We start from the raw sequence: 19637 nt of genomic DNA, 5'->3' as shown, positions 1-19637 counted from the left end.
ACAACAGGTTTACATGCATCAAAAGTAAAAAAAAAAAAATCACTTTCATTTTCTCATAATATACATTGCACATCAACACATTGTTTAATGATTCTCAAACGACTCATCGGATGAATCAGTCTCTCTACATCCCTTCTTTACGAGAGCTTACTCTGCTCTGATTGGCCAGATGGCCCAGTCTGTTGTGATTGGTCTCCTGCGTACAGCGCCTGACTTTCATGACTTTCTGATGAGAAAGAATCAATCTAACGTTACACGCTCATTACCATAACTGAACGTCAGCTCTGTCCGGAGGCTTCATACAGCTCAGCGATTAAACTGTAAAGACAGTAACGATGACGTAAATTTTACCATATCAATCTGAGAATGAGTCTGATGATGAAACATTAGAAGAACTAGTTATTCAACCCAAACCTCCATCGCAAGGACGACTCGAGCAGGACGTTTCTCAGTGTGATACGCTACTCAGTTTGAGGTACATTATGAGATGTTTCAACTGTAATTCCTCGCCATCAGCAAAGGGTATGTCCATCAACAAACCGATGTGTATATTTCTAATTTATTGCGGTGCACATGCGGGAACTATTAACTGTATCAATTAAAGTGCATATGATCGCCCAACACTAACGTGAATGACTGGTGTAACATAAACGTTTGTAAAAATAAATCTTGCTTCATCCTTTATCTTTTCTCAAAGTAGTAAGAACGACAGACAATCTGCATTAATAGACTGCATAAACAATTAATAGACAATCTGCATTAATAGTTTTGGGTAATAGTGGCCCACAGCTGATTAGAAGAAGTATTTCAGCAAGACAGTAATAACGCGAGTAAGCCGGTTAGCCGGAAACTTACACAATATAAAGCACAAAAGAAGTATTTTGAACACTTGGTAGAAAATATATACATCAATAATTATTCATACTTACAGGTTGTGATTCTGAGGAGCAAGTTGGTCCAAATATACTGGGTAACGTTACTGACCCATCTTTCAAGGGCAAGCATTTTGTGAATCCCACGTTGAACTTCGAGATTTGAGTTTGAGAAGCATTCGTCAGTAAAACAACGTGTTGTGGGCTGGTTAAAGGAGTAGTTCACTTTCAAATGAAAATTAGCCCATGATTTACTCACCCTCAAGTCATCCTTAGGTGTATGACTTCTTCTTTCAGACGAATACAGTCGGAGTTATATTAAAAAATATCCTGGCTCTTCCAAGTTTTATAATGGCAATGGATTGCAACCGACAGATTGAAGCTCAAAAACGTGCATCCATCCATTAAGAACTCCAAACGGCTCCTGTGGGTTAATAACGGCCTTCTGAATCAAAACGATGAATTTGTGTAAGAAAAATAATAATATTTAAAACTTTATAAAGTAAAATAACTAGCTTCCGGCCAAACGAACATATGGATTCCACTTAAGTGTAAAACGCAACTTGTGCGAGTAATGCGACATAGGCCTACTGCTGATATTTACGCTACGCCATGACGCACTACACTACTTCTGCCATCATAAATTTCGTAAGTTGCGCATTAGGGGCAAGTAGACTGCGTTTGGCCGGAAGCTAGTTATTTTACTTTGTAACGTGTTAAATATGAATAGTTTTCTTACACAAACTCATTGTTTTGCTTCAGAAGGCCTTTATTAACCCACAGGAGCCGTTTGGAGTTCGTTTACAGATGGATGCACGTTTTTGAGCTTCAATCTGTTGGTTGCAATCCACTGCCATTATAAAACTTGGAAGAGCCAGGATATTTTATAATATAACTCCGATTGTATTCGTCTGAAAGAAGAAAGTCATATACACCTAGGATGGCTTGAGGGTGAGTAAATCATGGGCTAATTTTCATTTTACTAATCCTACTAATCCTTTAAGTTGTTCGCGGGCGGACAACGTACAACATAGGCATTTGCATTATACAAATGTATCTTCTAGTGACGTAGAACCGTAAAACAGTAGGATTCGGACGAAAAATTACTCATAAAGATTGCACTTTCCACTTTACAACTTTGCAGAACGTTTACATTCACAAACAGCTATATTACACACTGAATGAAAGAGAATATTCGAAAAACCATACTAGGGGCACTTTAATGAAACTTTGCAAAATTCTAAAGGTGCGGAGACTTATATTTCTGTCCTCCTGTCTTTCTGCAGTGGACGGCTGCACTGATTGGTCCGTGGACTATCTGAAGTACCGGGTGTTACACGGAGAACCGGTGCGGATAAAGTGTGCTCTGTTTTATGGTTACATCAGAGCCAACTACACCCAGGCACAGAGCATTGGACTTAGTCTGATGTGGTACCGGAGTTCTGGGTTGGGACATGGCGATTTTGAGGAGCCCATCTCCTTTGACGGGGTACGCATGAGCAAAGAGGAAGACGCCATCTGGTTTCGGCCTGCTGAGCTGCAGGACGCCGGTCTGTACTCCTGCGTTCTGAGGTGAGAGAGTGAAACGTGTGCACATGTGTATGCCTGAACACTCATATGCTTAAATATGCAAATCCACAGGGAGACACACGCACACACTCTGCCTTTCGGACATTAGCCGGTTCTGGGAATATGCTTAACTTCCTCCTTTGATGTTTTTTGATTGTCTCTCAAAGCCTTCAAGAAAAGTGTCATGCTGAGAAAATTAGCTTGTGTGTATTACTGTATGCGTGTATTGTGTGTGTGTGTGTGTTAGGGTTGTGTGTCTGTATTTGAATCTTCTCAGGGACAGTAAAACTGGAAGTGAAATAAGTGAGCGACGGCAGAGGACAGTGAGACGTTCTGTCATCCATCAATCAAACACTGACACTCCGGCACTCTCCTATAATGCCGCAGGCCACTGTCACACATATTAAACAGTCAGGCAACTCTCCAGGGTCCTCATTTGCTCAGGTTCCAACTGACTTGAGGTCAAAGCAAATAATATACTCATCATATTCACTTTTGCATCACAAAATGTCACTCTTATTGTATATGTGTGAGTGTACCGAAAAAAAAAAAAAAACAGAAAGAGAGAAAAAGAAGAACTAAACATCATACAGATTAAGGGGTCATTTACATTTACGCTGATTGTTTTCAACTAAATACGGAAAACTTTTACTTGGGAATGGCATTTTGGCAGCCTTAAAACACAAACATAGAAAATGGGATTCAAAATTATCCCATTATTATTCAAATTCTGTTATCGTCTCCGTGTAAACAACAAAAATGTGAATTAGGGAAAACAGAGATGTCATGCACATGCGTATTTCGTGTTCAGTCGTGTTCGTATAGGCGAGTAGTGTTTCCTAACAAAGTGACATCGCCAGCTACTGACCATGCCGGCCATACCGGTGTGATGACTCTGATTTTCAGCCAGATGGAACTGGATAAATATTCTGAATGTTCCGAATCGATCCAATCTGACTTCTGACCTGTAATGCTGCCTGAATCAGAATCATACACTGTTCGTTCGTTCGCCAGAGGAGAACTGGCACTCCCACTGAGCCTGGTTTCTCCCAAGGGTTTTTTTCTCCATTCTGTCACCTGATGGAGTTTTGGTTCCTTGCCACTGTCGCCTTTGGCTTTTGGCTTGCTTAGTTGGGGACACTTAATATTCAACAATATTATTGATCTGCCTGCATTGACACCATTATATAAAAACTGAACTGAGCTGGATGATGACATCAATGTATTCTCCAGAGCGGCTGTATAGAAAAACTAAATTAATACAACAAAATTAATACTTTATGACAAAAAAAATGAACCATCACTGAACTTACTTAAGCTGGACTATGACACTATTTTCTTCTAGATCTGCTGTACATTATTTTCCTGTTATCACTGTTAATTTGTATTGTTAAAAGCGCTGTATAAATAAAGGTGACTTGACTGGCCTGGCCTGCATAATACAGCGTTTTTAGTAGTTTACGTGGATCCGTGAGAAAATACGTGAAAATGCATCGAAAAAAAATTCCGTTTTTAGTACGTCATTGTCGTGTAAAAGTGCCCTTACTGTACGTTCACACCGCCACCGGCGAGAGCGGCAAAATTTGCTCTCGCCGCCCTGCCAACGACGCCGAGAAAGATTTGGGACGCTCTGATGCTCTGACGTAGATCGAAGGCGTGTTCTTTTTAAACCAATGTTTACAGGATTGCGTTCTCTGGAATCCTCTCAGGTGGAGGACTTCTACATTCTGATTGGTTGCCGCCGAACCGCGTCATAGCTTATTAACATAAAGTTGACCTGACTTCAACTCTCTTCGCCACTCTCACCGTCCAAGACGCGCCGCGCCGCCCTCGCCAGAGCTCGCTGCCGGCTCTCATTGAAAATGAATGACTTCCGGCCACTTTGACGCTCTCGCCGGCGGCGGTGTGAATGCACAGTTAGAGCGACATGAGGTTGAGTAAAGGATGACAGAATATACATTTTTAAGTGAACTATCCTTTTAAATAAATATACATTGCATTCAATACTTAAAGTATTGGTAAAAAAAAAATCCAGTCTAATTTGAAATACCGTTTTTTTTATATTTGTATGCCCGTTCACAGCAAGAGCGATAGCTATAAATATAACTATAATTATAACTATATTAGTGTCCACAGCAATAGACATTAATGACATTAAAGACATTCAAATCAAGTGCTCGCTGCAGTTATGTCGTCTGCCTCTTTAAAAAGTCGCATGAATCCTGTTTGGCTGTTTTAATCAGCTAGAAATATCTTTCTGAAAGTGATTCCAACAATATTTTTCCTCGTTGGGGTGTGGACTTCACTATTTTCACAGTATTAGAACAAGTATTCAAACGTTATAGTTATAGTCATTGTTATAGTTATTGCCCTTGGTGTAAACGCTCTTGTATGTTAGCTTTAATCGGTAATGAAATTTTGATGATTTATGTTAGTCAGTATGATTTAGTCAGTATGCACAGCTACTTTAGAATGAGTGACAATGGAGAAAAACAGTTTTTGTCAGCATATTTTTGAGATTACAGCATTTACCAGCAATGAATAACAGCCTAAATTAACTAGCCAAACATTGATCCCCTAGAAACCAATTAATTGACACTAGTTGTCACTTATGAGATTCCAGTCCAGTTAGGATGCTGCCTAAGAAGGAGGCTGCCTGTGTAGGCTTTTTTTTTATTAAGAACCCAGTTAACAGCAGGAAATAGAGTTGTTGTTGTTGTGTTTCTTTCCTCTGAGACTGTCTTTGAGCTGATTAAACCATAAACAATAGTTTTCAGCAACACACCGACAGGAGAGAGCAGATATTTTAGTATTCTTTTTAGGTTTATAGGGTGATAAAACAAGACTCTGTTGACATATGTGAGTGTCTGAAAATAGTGAGAGCGTGTAAAAATAGTCTTTGCTATATGGTTAATAGGGCAGAAAGAGAGCTTATAGGTATTTTTTTGAGATAATTTGTTTATGCATTTTACGAAAGACAAGTGCATTGCAGGTTGCCGCCCCAAGCACACTGTAACCATGGTAACCCGGTAGGAGGTTTGAGGTCATTACACTGAAAAGGTCAAATTTCAACAAATCTTATCAGCAGCTATTAAACTCAAAGCCCTTGGACAAAACAAACACTAATGCACTTTTAATGGAGACACACATCAATGTAGAGAAGTGTGTGTGTTGACATGCAATGCTTCTGAGTTACAGAGTGTGTGTATAGGTGTGTGTGTGTGTCTGAATATGCGTTTGGAGCTGTGTAATTTAGTTTGACTTTGAATTTAATGCAAACAAAATGCAGGGTCATATAATGAGAAATCTTTTTTTAAATAAATAAATAAATGCTCATTGTACTATGAAAACATACTGTAATTTGTATAACTCAATTTTGTCTCATTCCATACTTTCACATCTTTGATAGAAGTCTTAACCAAAAAAAAAAAAAAAAAAACATCTTTAATTGTAAGGGTCAAAGAGAGGGTGGAATATTAATTTTGACGTGTTTTTCTGGTGAAAAACATTAATGAACATTATAAGTGGACCTCAGGGAAAATGTAAAGTGATAAAAAATTTATGAAATGACCCTTTAAAACCTTTGAGGAAACATTTTCTATTAATTTGCTTCTCATATTCTGTCAGTAAAACGCTAATTATTTCATTACATGAAAATTGCAGACAAACTGTGTTCCATCGTGGTCAAATTACATCTATAAAACCTAGAATAAAACCTGATTTAATTTGTTAGTGTATAGGATCTGTGAGATAACACATTTAATGTCTCTGGGTGAGTATGTGTTAATCTGATTGCAGAAAGCACAGTTTTTATACTCTGTCTGTGTGTGTGTGTGTGTGTGTGTGTGTGTGTGTGTGTGTGTGTGTGTGTGTGTGTGTGTGTGTGTGTGTGTGTGTGTGTGTGTGTGTTACAGGAATTCCACGTTTTGTATGAAGGTGTCTATGACTCTATTGGTTGCCGATAATGACACAGCAGGATGTTATAACTCAAAACTGCGCTACACTGAGAAAGGAGAACTAGGAAAGAGTAAAGACATCTCCTGTCCTGATATCCAGGATTACGTTCAGCCTGGGGAAAAACCGCAGATAACGTGGTACAAGGTACGGTGTGAGATACTCTGTGGTGAATTCACTAAACAGTTGCGCCATTCAGTGCACAAACAGCATCTTAATAACAAACCACCAGCGTCATGGCACCTGTCCCCTGAGAATTTAAATTAAGCCATTGACATTCTTTTCAGTGCAAACACACCTCCTTTTTATGTAAATTAGGGTTATTATACTTTGTCTTATTCACAAAAGTTAGCGCTATTTGCCTAGGGCAATTAACAATGTGTTTTTGCCACATTCAAAGCCATAAACAGAAAATTATTTAAAAGAGAGTGTTTGTGTAAATTTTCTATCGATCATGGTAGCAGTAATTCATCAAATGATGATCAGATTAGCATAAGAGCGTTATAAAATACAGTCGAGTGCACTTTCTGCATTTTAAAGAGCCAATTCGGGTGTCTGGATCGCTGCGTTGCGACCCGCAAGATCAAGAAATTGTGTTTAGCACTGATTTTTGTGGGGCGTGTTTGTGCCATTACTTGATTTGCATGCTGTCGGCAAGCACAGTTATTCTTATTGAATTCCCCTATGAGTTTTTTCATTATGAAAATATACAAATGTGTATACACATGCAATATGGTGCAGTCTCTTTGTTTCTTTATAGTTTTTCTCTATTTCTCTTTGCCTGCGGGTGTGCAGGAGTGTAATGTGCAGCAGTGGAGGAGTAGCGTGCTACAGACCGCAGACTTGCTCTCCATACAGGAAGTGAGGGAGGATGACATCGGCAACTACACCTGTGAGCTGGTTTTCGGAGGCTTCCTGGTGCGGAGGACGACCTATTTGAGCGTGACAGGTAGTACCGTGTGACGTCTCTTCAGTGTGTAAGAACACTTGCTGTGATTGTCTTGCTAAGAGGGGTCGGGAGTTTTTTGGAGTGTGTGGTATTATTCTTTTTTTTGCTTCTTGTTTGGTTTCAGGCACACTCACTGTGTCATGCTTTTGTTAACAATGACTTTGGTGTATGTATCATTAATGCACAAGTCAATACAACTTTTCAGTCTATTCTTCACACAAAGCTATCATATGATTTCAGAAGACTCAGAATATAGTGCGTGAGTCATATAGACTGCTTTTTTGAGCTTGATAGTCAAAGTCATCATCCCTCATTTATATCCTTTTATGTTTCACGGATAAAAAAAAAAAAATCATAGGGTCTCATTCATGAAACATTCGTAAATATACGAGTACATATGTGAGTGATTTGCGCGTAAAGAGACATTCCCGAAAATTCTTCTCCTGATTCACAAATACTTCGTAAACGTCAGATTTGATAGTGAAATGTGTGTGTGGGTTAATGAATTCCAATCAGTCGTAAATGGGACGCGCGTGCACGCTCATTCTCTCAATTACCATAAATCCCGCCCATTAAATCCGACTGACAACTATATATGGGCATCATATTATGACACGAAACGAAGGATTTCAACATGTCTTCTCAAAACCGAATGAAGAAGAGAAATTTCTCAGATGCAGAAATTGAAGTTTTATTATCAGAAGTTCATTCAAAACGCCACATTTTATTTTCAAGCATACATAGTGGCGCATCAGGTCCTAAAAAAAGATTTTTTAGGTAATAATGCTTTAGGTAAAAATGCTTGGCAGCATATTACAGATTCAGTTAATGGAGTTTCATCTGTTAATCGAACAGTCCCAGAAGTGAAAAGAAAATGGTTCGACGAAGCTTGACTGCAACACTTGTGACTTGCGGACTTGTAAAAAAATAAAAAAATAAAAATGAATAAACAGCTTGAATATATATATATATATTATAGACCCATAGAGTTTAGAATGAGAGTGCTTGAACCATTTCTTTCATTTTTGTTTTTTTATTTATTTTTAAAAGACATTTTCTGTAATTGAATGTATTGTAGATGTATTTTTGCAACACAGACCGAATACAGAAAATAACAGGACAGTGTAAGATAGTGACAAAAAGGTTTTTCTTTTGTTAGTGTTCATTAGTGTAGTTATTCACGATTCAACAAAAAAAGTCAATAAAAACGCAAGCACTAATTATTAAACTTCAGTATGTACCTCTTCCCACATTTTATGATCTACACTTTAAAACATATTCTATTAAATTTACAGTAAAAAACGGCAGCTTTTTTTTTTTTTTGCAAGAAATCCACCATATAATATACAGTGTAACAGTGAAAATGTTTCAGGTATTACAGGATGGCTTATAGGTGCCTGTATATTTTACAACTTATAACTGTATTTCATTAAGTTATATAATGTTAATACATTAAAATCTGCTTTGTACTGCAAGATTTACTGATAACCACCATAATGATACAGGTTGTACATTAGAAAGCCACATGAGGAATCAGGGTTCATCGTAAATGGCTTGTCCATAAAATATGGACAACCATACAAAACATTACACATATACACACACATGCCACTAAAATACTTCAATAATTAATTAAATAACAAAGTGTTACACAAAACAACCTAATGCACATTATTGGCATAAACTGTACTGTTGAACATCTGAAACTGTAAATTATATGGCAATTCATAGTTTTTACTTGCAAAAACCATGCATTTGACTGTTTTACAGTTAAATTGCTTATAACATGATGTTAAACCAATTAAAATTTCACTGTTAATGGTAAGATATCTTTACAGTGTTTTTCTGTAAAAATTACCGACATGTATTACAGTGTATAGATAAAATAGGCTAAAAGTATTTTGTGCAGACTTGCACCAGGCATGTAAAATAGCATTTAGTGCCACTAAAATTATACACTGCAGCTTTAAATAATGTGTATACAGTAACCAGGGTCTTTTAATATAAAATGCAGTGATGAAGTGGTTAATGAAAACACAGCCATTTTTTTTTTTTTTTTTTTTTCATAGGCTTTTGGCCTTTAGGATAGCCAAGTGAGGCAATGAGGAAGAATGAAGATTGAGTTTTGACACAAGGCCAGACCTGCTTTCCCGTGAGCACAACTGCTCGCTCATATGTGTCGTGAGCATGTGCTCTTCCCACTACACACATTTGATGTACCACTCTACACTCACAATAATAGAGATAGAGAGATATAAAATGACATTTATACAGACACAACACTAAGCCGGCAGTGGAAAGGTCATTTTCACCTATATTTTTACGTTTAAACATCTCTCTGTCTACGATTAAACATATTTTTATTGGCCCCTTGTGGATTCTGTCCTTTCTGCCACTATAGCAGGTCAATAAAACGGCACATACAGGTGAAAAGAGGTCAGATGTTATTCTCTCTTCCTTCCTAAACCCTCATTCAGTTGAAACCTATTAAAACACTTTGCGCTGCTTTTCCCGTGCTCATTTAAAGCCTATTTTAGGATGGCATTAGACTCTCAGGGACGATTTCCTGGATGGAACTCATAGTCCAGGACAGCAAATGATTCTCAACGGAAAAACCACCATTAACAGTAAAATTTAGTCCGTAGCTTGATTTAACCCTCATCACGGAGAGTTTTGATGTTAGGAGATGTATAGCAGTTACAGCAGAATCAAAGCACTATAGCTCAATTTGTTTTGAGCTGGTTACAGCAGTACGTCTCTATAATTGCTACAGAAACTTGCCTCGATGGTACATCTCTGCAGCGGGTTATCTGGTGGAGCTGCCTGTGTGCCCGAGGGAGGAAGTTAGCGGAATAACACAGAATCATTTTCTTGTTTTTGAGTACTTACAGACAGTCTATTACTGCGGACATGGTTTTCGACAACAACGATTGGAGCGGTGGGTCTTTTTGTGCGCGTGGATTTCTGAAAATCTGAAGCGTGAAACTGACCTACAAAAATACACGCCCAATGATGTGAATCAGTGCTATTGTACATCCTCACTCGAGGCAGAAAGCCAAAAATGTGTTTAAACAGTTAATCATGCACGTTGCACACACAAACAGAGAAAAAATGACTTCCTGTGTGAGCTGTATGTGTGTATTTGGGTGTGAAATCCATATCAGTCATAGAAACTGATTATTATAGTAATAGGAGAGAGAAATAATTCAGGCTGGTTTTTAACTGGTTTCCTTTCAGTACACTACCGTTTTCCTATGATATATCTGCAGGACACAGGAGCGTCATGCTCTTGTAGAGTCTGATGTCCTGCACGTTGACCTGGCTGGTCTGCTGCCCTCTTTCTCACCCAGTGATTCATCATGCTTTGCCTGTAGTTGGAGAAAACAAGATAATGTTACAAAGACAGACAAAAAAAGAAAAAAGTCTGAATGTGTTTTTATATTAGATAAATGGCAGCAGAGAATATAAAATCATTAGAAATGGTTGAGGTGCTCAGTAATGAATACAAGCGTCAGATTTTTTTGCAATAAGGAACACTTAATGGGACAAATCATATTTTTTTTTTTATATCACTTCATTATATAAGGCTATCAAATCGTGTGGGGGAAAATGTCTCTGAAACCAGCAGTTTGTGAGGGAACTTATTTATACATATATAAAGTATATATATATGTGTGTGTGTGTATAATTTCCCTTACAATATATATAATAAATATTTTATTATATAAAATATTTTTTTTCAGTGTCAGACATTAACTTTCCATCCCATTTAATTTTCTCCAGCCCATTTTATTTTCTAGCACCTTTCAGTTTATCAGAACTACCCTGAAAATGAATTATTCATAATTCATTTTATTCATTATTATTGTATTTTACCTATATAAAATGCTGTTTTTACATATTAAAGTTGGTATCATGTCTCAATAAATGAATACTATTAAAAGAACAGGAATGTCCTTGAAACTATCAGTCATTTCTTCTAGAAAATAAATCACAAATCTTTAATATTTTGATTATTTGCCCTAGAGAGCAATGTGATTAAAATGGAGATCAAATTGAGGCTTTTACACAAGTTACCTGCTTCTCAGATTTTTTTGTCTCCAGAGAAAAAATAAAAACCCCTAGTTATCTCTATTTTGTCCATTTTTATATTTTTATTCTGCCAATGAATTTTAGAAGAAGCGTCCAGCTTCCGGATGCAGAGCTGTGTGTTGTTGCGCTTGCTGGAAAACAGTTTCCAAAAGTAGCTTGCATTTCCTATTGCTATTTTAGTACAGACAATGTGGTTTCCATGGACACTTGCGTGGTGTCCATGCCAACGGCAGGTTTGGAGCAGTGTAAGCGTGTAAGCGTGTGTGCCCAGGAGGGACTTGCGACAGAGTGTTCCAGGGACAATGCCAGCCTTTCTTTACCTCTCCCACCTTTACCAACGGTCAGGTGAGGACAGTCGCTCAGATTCGATCCAGTCGCCCATATATGACGGAAGGGTTTGTGGGTACTGTAGCCTGCAGGGGAAGCGTTGCTGAGTGGCAGGGTAGGTATTAAATGGTTACAAAATGATACACGGGTAAGAGAGTGTTTGTTTGTTTATCCATTGATCTCCATGTTGATTGGAGCCCCGTTGTCTTGAAATCCCCAATAGTGCAGTGGGGCTGCGATAGCACGTTCTTTACACATGCTCCCAACACCTTGCATCTGTCAAGTCTAATCAGGACAAGATAAGTGTGTTTTGTGTAAGTGTCGGTGTGTGTGTTTGTGTGTGTGTGTGTGTGTGTGTGTGTGTGTGCACGTGCCCGTAATCAGCAGAGAGTTATGTAATCATATTTAATTAAGGAATAATTACAGATGCCGCTAAGTGAGAGTGCGACAACTTAACTCTCTCTTAGTCACCCAATAATGCACACACACACTCTCATTTTTCTGCATGTTGGGGAATTTCCGACACATTTATTTTTAATGTAGGCTGGTTGCAGGTCCACAGTGTCATGTGTTGTTGTTCATCTGAGGTTGTATTTAGCTAATTTTAAGACCTGCTAACCACCAGATGATTTTTTTTTATTATGTCCTTATACGTAAAACCGTAGAATTCTTTCAGCCAATTAGCTTACGGCCCTGCACACACACACACACACACGGCACGGCAGTAACACACATTCCACCTTTTTTACATTCCACTCCAGTAGTTCTTCCCCTCAGAGCTTCCTTTTATCTCACAGTTTATTTCTCAAGGACATCTGAACAGGAATAATGCATAGCATGAAAATCTCTGTCATCACTGAAAACAGAGTCAGATATTTTGAATGCTCTACAAAAGTGAATCGTATCCAGCGCAGTGTGCTGCAGTGATCGCAATGAATACGTTCTCGTGTTCTCCCAAGCATCAAATCTGCCCTAGTTTCGCCAGCGAACCGTGCTCTCTGGCTAATGCTAGGACACTTTTGCAGGCTAAAGTTCACACAAGGTTTATCTTGTAGTTTAAGCCGCAGCTAAGGCTGTTAGGTGTGGTTTACATCTGTGTTCTAGAAAAGGTTCTCAGACCGTTTAAGTTGCATGTTTTTGATTAGCTGTTCCCTTGTTTTGGGTTTATATGTAATGGAAAAATTGTGTTTCAGCAGTCAGAGCAGCATGTGAATTATTTACCCTGCAATGCACAAATAGTTATGCAATATGAACTATGACAGAGAGAATCAGAGGCGTTTTTTTTTGTGAAGCCTAAATTAAAATAAATTAAAATGCCACAAAATAATTATTTCTTAATATTGACAGAAATAGTATTTATTGTATAGCAGTGCTCCACAAATCTGCATGAATGGGTCGAACTGATTTTTAATTATAATGATAATTATTCATATTAATATTAATATTGCCTCAATCCAATTATCTAAAAAAGTATACAATTTAAGTGTGTGTGAGTGTACAGTGGCCCTCAAAACTATTTCGACACTTAAAGCCATATTATGACACAACGATTTATGAATGTTATTGCATGAGGCATTGCATCTATTTTTGCTATTGCTTTCAATCAGCTGATTGCAAGATCATTTTAATGGAGCTTTGAGTCAGTTCCCATCAATTTCACAAAGGTGCCTCTAGTGATGCTGTGTCCCATTCAATTCGTAAAATCAGAATGTCCAGAATGTGCCTGGAAAAGTGCAATAGAGCGGCACTCGAATTCAGACTTCCAACTTGGAAACGTGCATCTATTCTAATGCATAGATGTTTATAAATTTTTAAGCATGTCCAGTTACCTTTTGAGGCTACATACGTGCATGCGAGCGTTTGAATGTGCTTACGTGTGTTTGTGGCCGTGTGTGTGTGTTGGTGAAAAGGAGTTGTGAACCTCAGAGGGATCCTGCGCTATCACACCTCTCCTACTCGCAGTCTGTCAATATATCAGTCTCAAACTCCGTGAACTCATCTCACACACAGAAGCTACTCTACGGATGTGTGTGAGTGTGTGTGAAAGAGAACAATAACACACAAACAGAGCATGAAGGAATTTAAAAGCGGACGGATTCTTGTAGTTTTTTTTCTGGGTTGTAGCTTCCCCCCTGCTGAGTGTAACCAGTCTCCCCACAGTGCTGGCTTGAGTGTTTTTATTTCTCTCCTCTTCTGCATCACGCTATCCTTCCATCACACTCATCCCTTGCTTCTAAGCCAACCCACATTTCCACTCTATCTCTCTCTTTTCATCTCTCTCTCTGTGTTCTCCTCTCTCAGGGACGGATTCACTAAACAGTTGCGCCTTTTTTGCATCCAGTATTTTAATGCAAAAAATAGCTGCTTATTCACTAACTATCACAATCAGGTTTAACTATTTTGATTCTTTTTAGTGCGAAGACCTCCTTTATATCTAAATTCAGCACCGAATTTGTGGACGTTAGTGAATTGGGCGCTCAAACAATGCAGACAGTGTTCGCAAATAAATGGTGCTGTCAGTGGCCGCAATTCAATCTTAGTGAATTCTCCTCTCTGTCTTTTTACTTTTAGACATGGAGACGATAGCATCTTCATATTGAGGGTGTTTGTCATGGTTGTGGGTTCGAGTCGTGGTGACACTACATTGCTCATTGCTTAGATTAGCTGTGTAATTGTTCTACCAGACAGCAAGCAATTTGTATGGTGACTCATCCTCTCTCTCTTTCTCGCCTTCTCTCTTTTCTCTCGTCCTCTCAATCTCTGCATGTCCTCAAGCTGCGTTTAAAGCATGTTATGATAGTTACAGTCTTGACAGGCTCATTAAAGACTCTCATATTCTCAAAAACAAATTAATTTAAAGGAATAGTTCACCCTAAAATTAAAAATGAGTTTTCATCATTTTCTCACCCCCATGTTGTTTCAAACTCTTATGACTGACTTTATTCCATGGAACACAAAAGGATTATTCTGAAGGTTGTGCTGCCTCTATTTTCCATGCAGTTACAATGAAGGTCACAAGCTTAAATAAAGTACCATAAAAGTGGCCTATAAGACTCGTGAGCTGTATTACAACAATTCTGAAGTCATTTGTTGGCTTTGTGAAGAAGAAACAAGCCAAAATCGACGTTGTAATTAACTTCACCTTATAAACCACTGAAACTGGTCATAAGCTTTATTCAGACGGTAATAGTTTACCTCCACCACCCACATAAAAATCCCCAGCTGAATTACCGACCGTTTTTTGACAAATACCAAGGTTGTGTGGTAATTTATTTGCTGTCCGAAAGCCACATCTCTGCCTTTACTAAAATAAATAAATCTGTTGTAAATCCATTTTGACTACTGCGTGTCAAAAATACTTTTATTTCTGAATTTATTTTACTAGTCAACCCAGTAGATGGGTCAAAACTAAGGGGTTGCATTAACTTAATTCTGCTAATTAATTTAACGTTACATATTTTTAAAATTACATCTATTATCCCTTTACAACAAATCTAAATGTGTTTAAGGGATAGTTCACCCAAAAATGGGTGTCAATTTTGTCATTACTTAAATAACTTGAGGGTGAGTAACTTACGTTAAGTAACACAGGGCTCAACAATAAGGACTGTCAGAGTGAACGACGCTCGTGACTAGTTGACGGAACTGTCACTTGCCCGATCGGGCCAGTGCTGTAAGGGTGGTCACTATATCGTCAATGATATTGTTTTTGTTGATTTAACGATCTGATATTATCGAGTATGTCCCTCTCATTACAAAAAAACTAACAAAAACACACCTATTGAGTGCACGCACACACTACGTGATGTAGTCTGGTAGATTAGACTAGAGCGCGTGCACATAGAGTGTATGCTTTTACGGCGTGATTTAATAAATTAAAATGCATTTAGAATGCCCCCAGATTCAAGATAAGGGGCAAAAATGCCTCTGTATGTCTTACATTTTTATATAATTAAATACATGGATTTCTCGGCGACGTCATCACTGCTTGCGCACGCAACCAAGAGGCAAAAGACCCGCGGTCTTCGTACCGGAGTAAAGGGTTTAGGCTAGTAGCAAAGTGGTGGTCCCAGCTAACAGGGAACGTTCTCAGAACATTGGCTAACGTTCTCTGAAAGTTCTCTAAAAGTTATCAAAAACGTTTTGCTTGTTGTATGAATTAGACACTTTTATCACAATGCTGATTAACTTCATTGATAAACGTTCTAAAAACGTTAGCATTAAAACGTTATTCTTACTTGTTAGTGGGGGGGGGGGTTAAAATATTTATTAAAATATTATTATTAGTTCAGAAAAAAAATCCCAGATATAAAATAATTATTTATTCAACAGGAAATAATTCAAAAACTACAGTCAATTATAAATTTGGTTTTACATCTTAAAAAAAATTATAAAAAATTACAACTAGGGTTTTTAATAACTTTTGCAATTACAGTCAAAGAGAAAACAGGGAATGTGTTATATCCATAGACTGTAGTTTTATCTGATCATTCCCCACATCCGAACGTTTAGCGTGATAAGATGGGCGTGGTTTTGCAGCGCACGGCACGGCCCGTCAATCAAACACAGCGCTGTGTCAGCGGGACAAGACGTCGGACATGGAGACGACAGCTTTTAGGTAAGTTGAATTTTGCGTGTTGTATGAATCAAATACTTGTATCAGTGCTAATTAACTTAGTTTTGCAGCAGTTGCTACTGTTTTAATGAAGTTAACTAGATCATCAGTCTGCTTGAACTGTCTTAAGTAACGTAACGTTAAGTTAAACTGCTCCCGCAGTCCACAGAGCAGTTAACAACACTACACAAATATGTAGTTAAAACTGAAGAATAAACGCGAAATTACATTGATGTATTTATTTAGATTCACCTTTTCCAGTGTCCTTGTTCGCTTTTTCAATATAGCTAAACTGATTTTAATTTGAAAGCGTTCTTGAGATTCAAAAGTTAATCGGGTAACGTTAGTTCAATTAGCTTAGCTATGGCCTGGGCATTTTCCCCTCCAGTTATCTGTTTCATGTGTCAAGTTCGTCATATTGAAATCTGTAACTTATTTGTAATTTTATCGTGCAAGTTGTCCACTGTGTTTGCAGTTTTACAGGTTATAACAAGCTGCTATGTGACATTTAAAAAAAGGAAGGATATCCCCAGGCTCCTCTTAAATTTGATATTTGAATCGCGCACTTGACAACAGTAATGGACCCTTTTCACAGACTGTAATTACGCGTTTTAACAACCATCAGTATAGTAAATTGTGCTAATTTATAATATACAGTGTATGGAAGGCCATATTTTCAATTCCTCTAGGCAGCTATTTTTGGGAAAGTACTATCTATTTGAATTGGGGAATACTGAAATCTCAAAAACTGCTTAACAAACTCAGTTAAATAACTATTTCACTGAGAACAACACTGTGTTAGTTGCCGCCAGTGTGTGTACACTCATAGAGAATAATGTGTTCGAATTTAAAAGACATGGCGCTCCCAATATTCCAAAGCAGATTAAACTTTTTGTAAATGGTCAGAAAATCTAATTAGATATTCTGCATGAGCAAGTACAGCATCCCAGTGCTTTTATACTAATCTCACCACACTTTAATACAACACTGTTTTATTTTCTCCCTGCAGTGTCTCCGGAGATCCTCTCAGGGTTCAGTCCAGTCCAGTCCGATGTGCCGGAAGTGGAAGCTGATGTGATTGTGGATAATGTCATTTAAAATGTTTTTTTTTTTTTTTTTAGCTTGCTGATAGGTTAGGGTTAGGTAAAGAGGTAGTTTTAGTTTTGTTTCATGTTTCATTATTTTGAAGTTTAATCAGTTTGTTCTATGTTTTAGTCCAGGTTTATTTTCATGTTAATTTCATATTTCAATTTAACCCAAGTCGGTTTCAATTGTATCTGTATCTTGAAATAAACTACACTTTGGTTCACTTCAGCTCGCCTTCAGTGGACTACATTACACATATTATAGACATGATTCATGGGTCTTTTTGATTTTAATTATCTTTCTAGATCTTTTGTCTTAATTTTAAAATCTGAAAGTTCTTAATAAGGTGCTTTCATAAAATGATTGTCATATATACATTATATGCAATAACATTGAGAATGTTTAAATGTTTAAACAAGTGAATGTAATGTTTTAAGAACGTTTTTCATAATCTTAGAAAAACATTAAGAGAACGTTTATATAACAGGAGAATTGAACGTTCTAATAAGGTTTTGAATAACGTTCTCATAACCAAGCAATAACGTTAATACAACGCTTTATAACGAGATAATTAAACGTTCTAATAATGTTTTTAATAATGTTCTTATAACCTATAAATAACGTTAATACAACGTCTAAAACTGGATGTTTTAAACGTTCCTAGAACATTCAGAAATAACGTTTTTATAACTTAATGGGAATGTTTTGGAAACGTTCTTATAACCTAAGAATTGAACGTTCTAATAACATTTGAATAACGTTCTTATAACCAAGCAAGAATGTTAATACAACGTTTATATAACCGGAGAATTGAACATTCTAATAACGTTCTTATAACTAAGAAATAACGTTAATACAACGTCTAAAAAACTGGACGCTTTGAACGTTTCTAGAACATTCAGAAATAACGTTTTTCTAACTTAATGGGAACATTATGGAAACGTTCTTATAACCTAAGAATTGAATGTTCCAATAACGTTTGAACAACGTTCTTATAACCAAGCAAGAACGTTAATACAACGTTTATATAACAGGAGAATTGAACGTTCTAATAACGTTTTGAATAACGTTCTTATAACTAAGAAATAACGTTAATACAACGTCTTAAAAACTGGACGCTTTGAAAGTTTCTAGAACATTCAGAAATAACGTTTTTATAACTTAATGGGAACGTTATGGAAACGTTCTTATAACCTAAAATTGTTAGCTGGGGTGTTGTCGCTAAGTCAAAATGCCAAGGAATTGTTGCGTAATTTATTTACATGCAGGCCTATCTGTTGTGTTTTATCTGCTCATTTAAATTATACGTGTTGTAAGTAATTCCAAATCTAGGCGAATGGAAGAGTGGGACAGAAGGAGGAAGTTGTATGTTATATTCTTTCTATTCATAATTTGACGAGCTGCACATGACCACATAGCACGTAGTTGTATGCATCAAGGGATTTGTACGCTCTTATCATTTCTCTTGTATACACACTTGGTGTCTGAATAAGAAAATTATATATATCAGGCCATACAATTGCTGGCCACTTCTTGTCATCCACAATCCAAAGATCGTCATGTATTGCGTAGGGATCCGGCAAGATCTCACCATTGCTGAGAGTAAATTTTTTAATATAATCGCCACGGTCGGAGGTACTAATGGCTTCCCACATAATCCATCGTCAAATCTCTGATTTACAGTAAAGTAACGTTATGTGTCATGAAATGTTGCAGGTCGTAAAGTAACGTAAACAAGGTTAACTTATATAAAAGCAAATTCGGGCTCTATAGATGCTGCACTGCTAACATTGGCTATTACATTACTAACTTAGTCTAACATGATAATTCATACATGCATCACAGTATGTCCGGATTTTGATTCGTAAACAGTTGGACGTTTTACATAATGTTATATTAATATGAGACACAAACAAACAGATCCAACTCTGAAATTGCAGTTTATTATAGAGTCAACAAGAAATTACAAACAATGCGAAATCTACGTTAATTACAATGTTCTTTTACAGAACTCGGCATAACAGATAGCGGTTTTCTGCCTCCTGGATGCGCGCATCCGGTATTGTTTGTATACAAGAAACCCGTGTATATAGTTAACCAATATTACACGAAGAGCGCCGTTTTTCTCCAAATATCAGCATGATTACAAATGTGACTGATTTTATACAGAGTA

The 19637-nt window shown here is 37.3% G+C and overlaps 1 protein-coding gene and 1 long non-coding RNA gene across 3 annotated transcripts in view; both read left to right on the top strand.

The window, feature by feature from the left end:
* il1rapl1a (interleukin 1 receptor accessory protein-like 1a) overlaps positions 1-19637 on the top strand; it is an 84396-nt gene that overhangs the window by 41097 nt on the left and 23662 nt on the right. For both annotated transcript variants that reach the window (XM_084122694.1, XM_084122693.1), the window contains exons 3-5: positions 2159-2444; positions 6356-6542; positions 7191-7344. In XM_084122694.1, coding sequence (XP_083978820.1) covers positions 2159-2444; positions 6356-6542; positions 7191-7344 — 627 coding nt within the window. The remainder of the gene's footprint in view (positions 1-2158; positions 2445-6355; positions 6543-7190; positions 7345-19637) is intronic.
* LOC311088517 lies at positions 16339-17692 on the top strand. The gene is made up of 2 exons (XR_014607511.1): positions 16339-16381; positions 17388-17692. It is a non-coding gene; the product is annotated as an uncharacterized lncRNA (long non-coding RNA).

The sequence above is a fragment of the Abramis brama genome, assembly GCF_963993115.1.
Source record: "Abramis brama genome assembly, chromosome: 8".
NCBI classification, from domain to species: domain Eukaryota; kingdom Metazoa; phylum Chordata; class Actinopteri; order Cypriniformes; family Leuciscidae; genus Abramis; species Abramis brama.
This window is presented reverse-complemented; position numbering and strand designations above follow the sequence as displayed.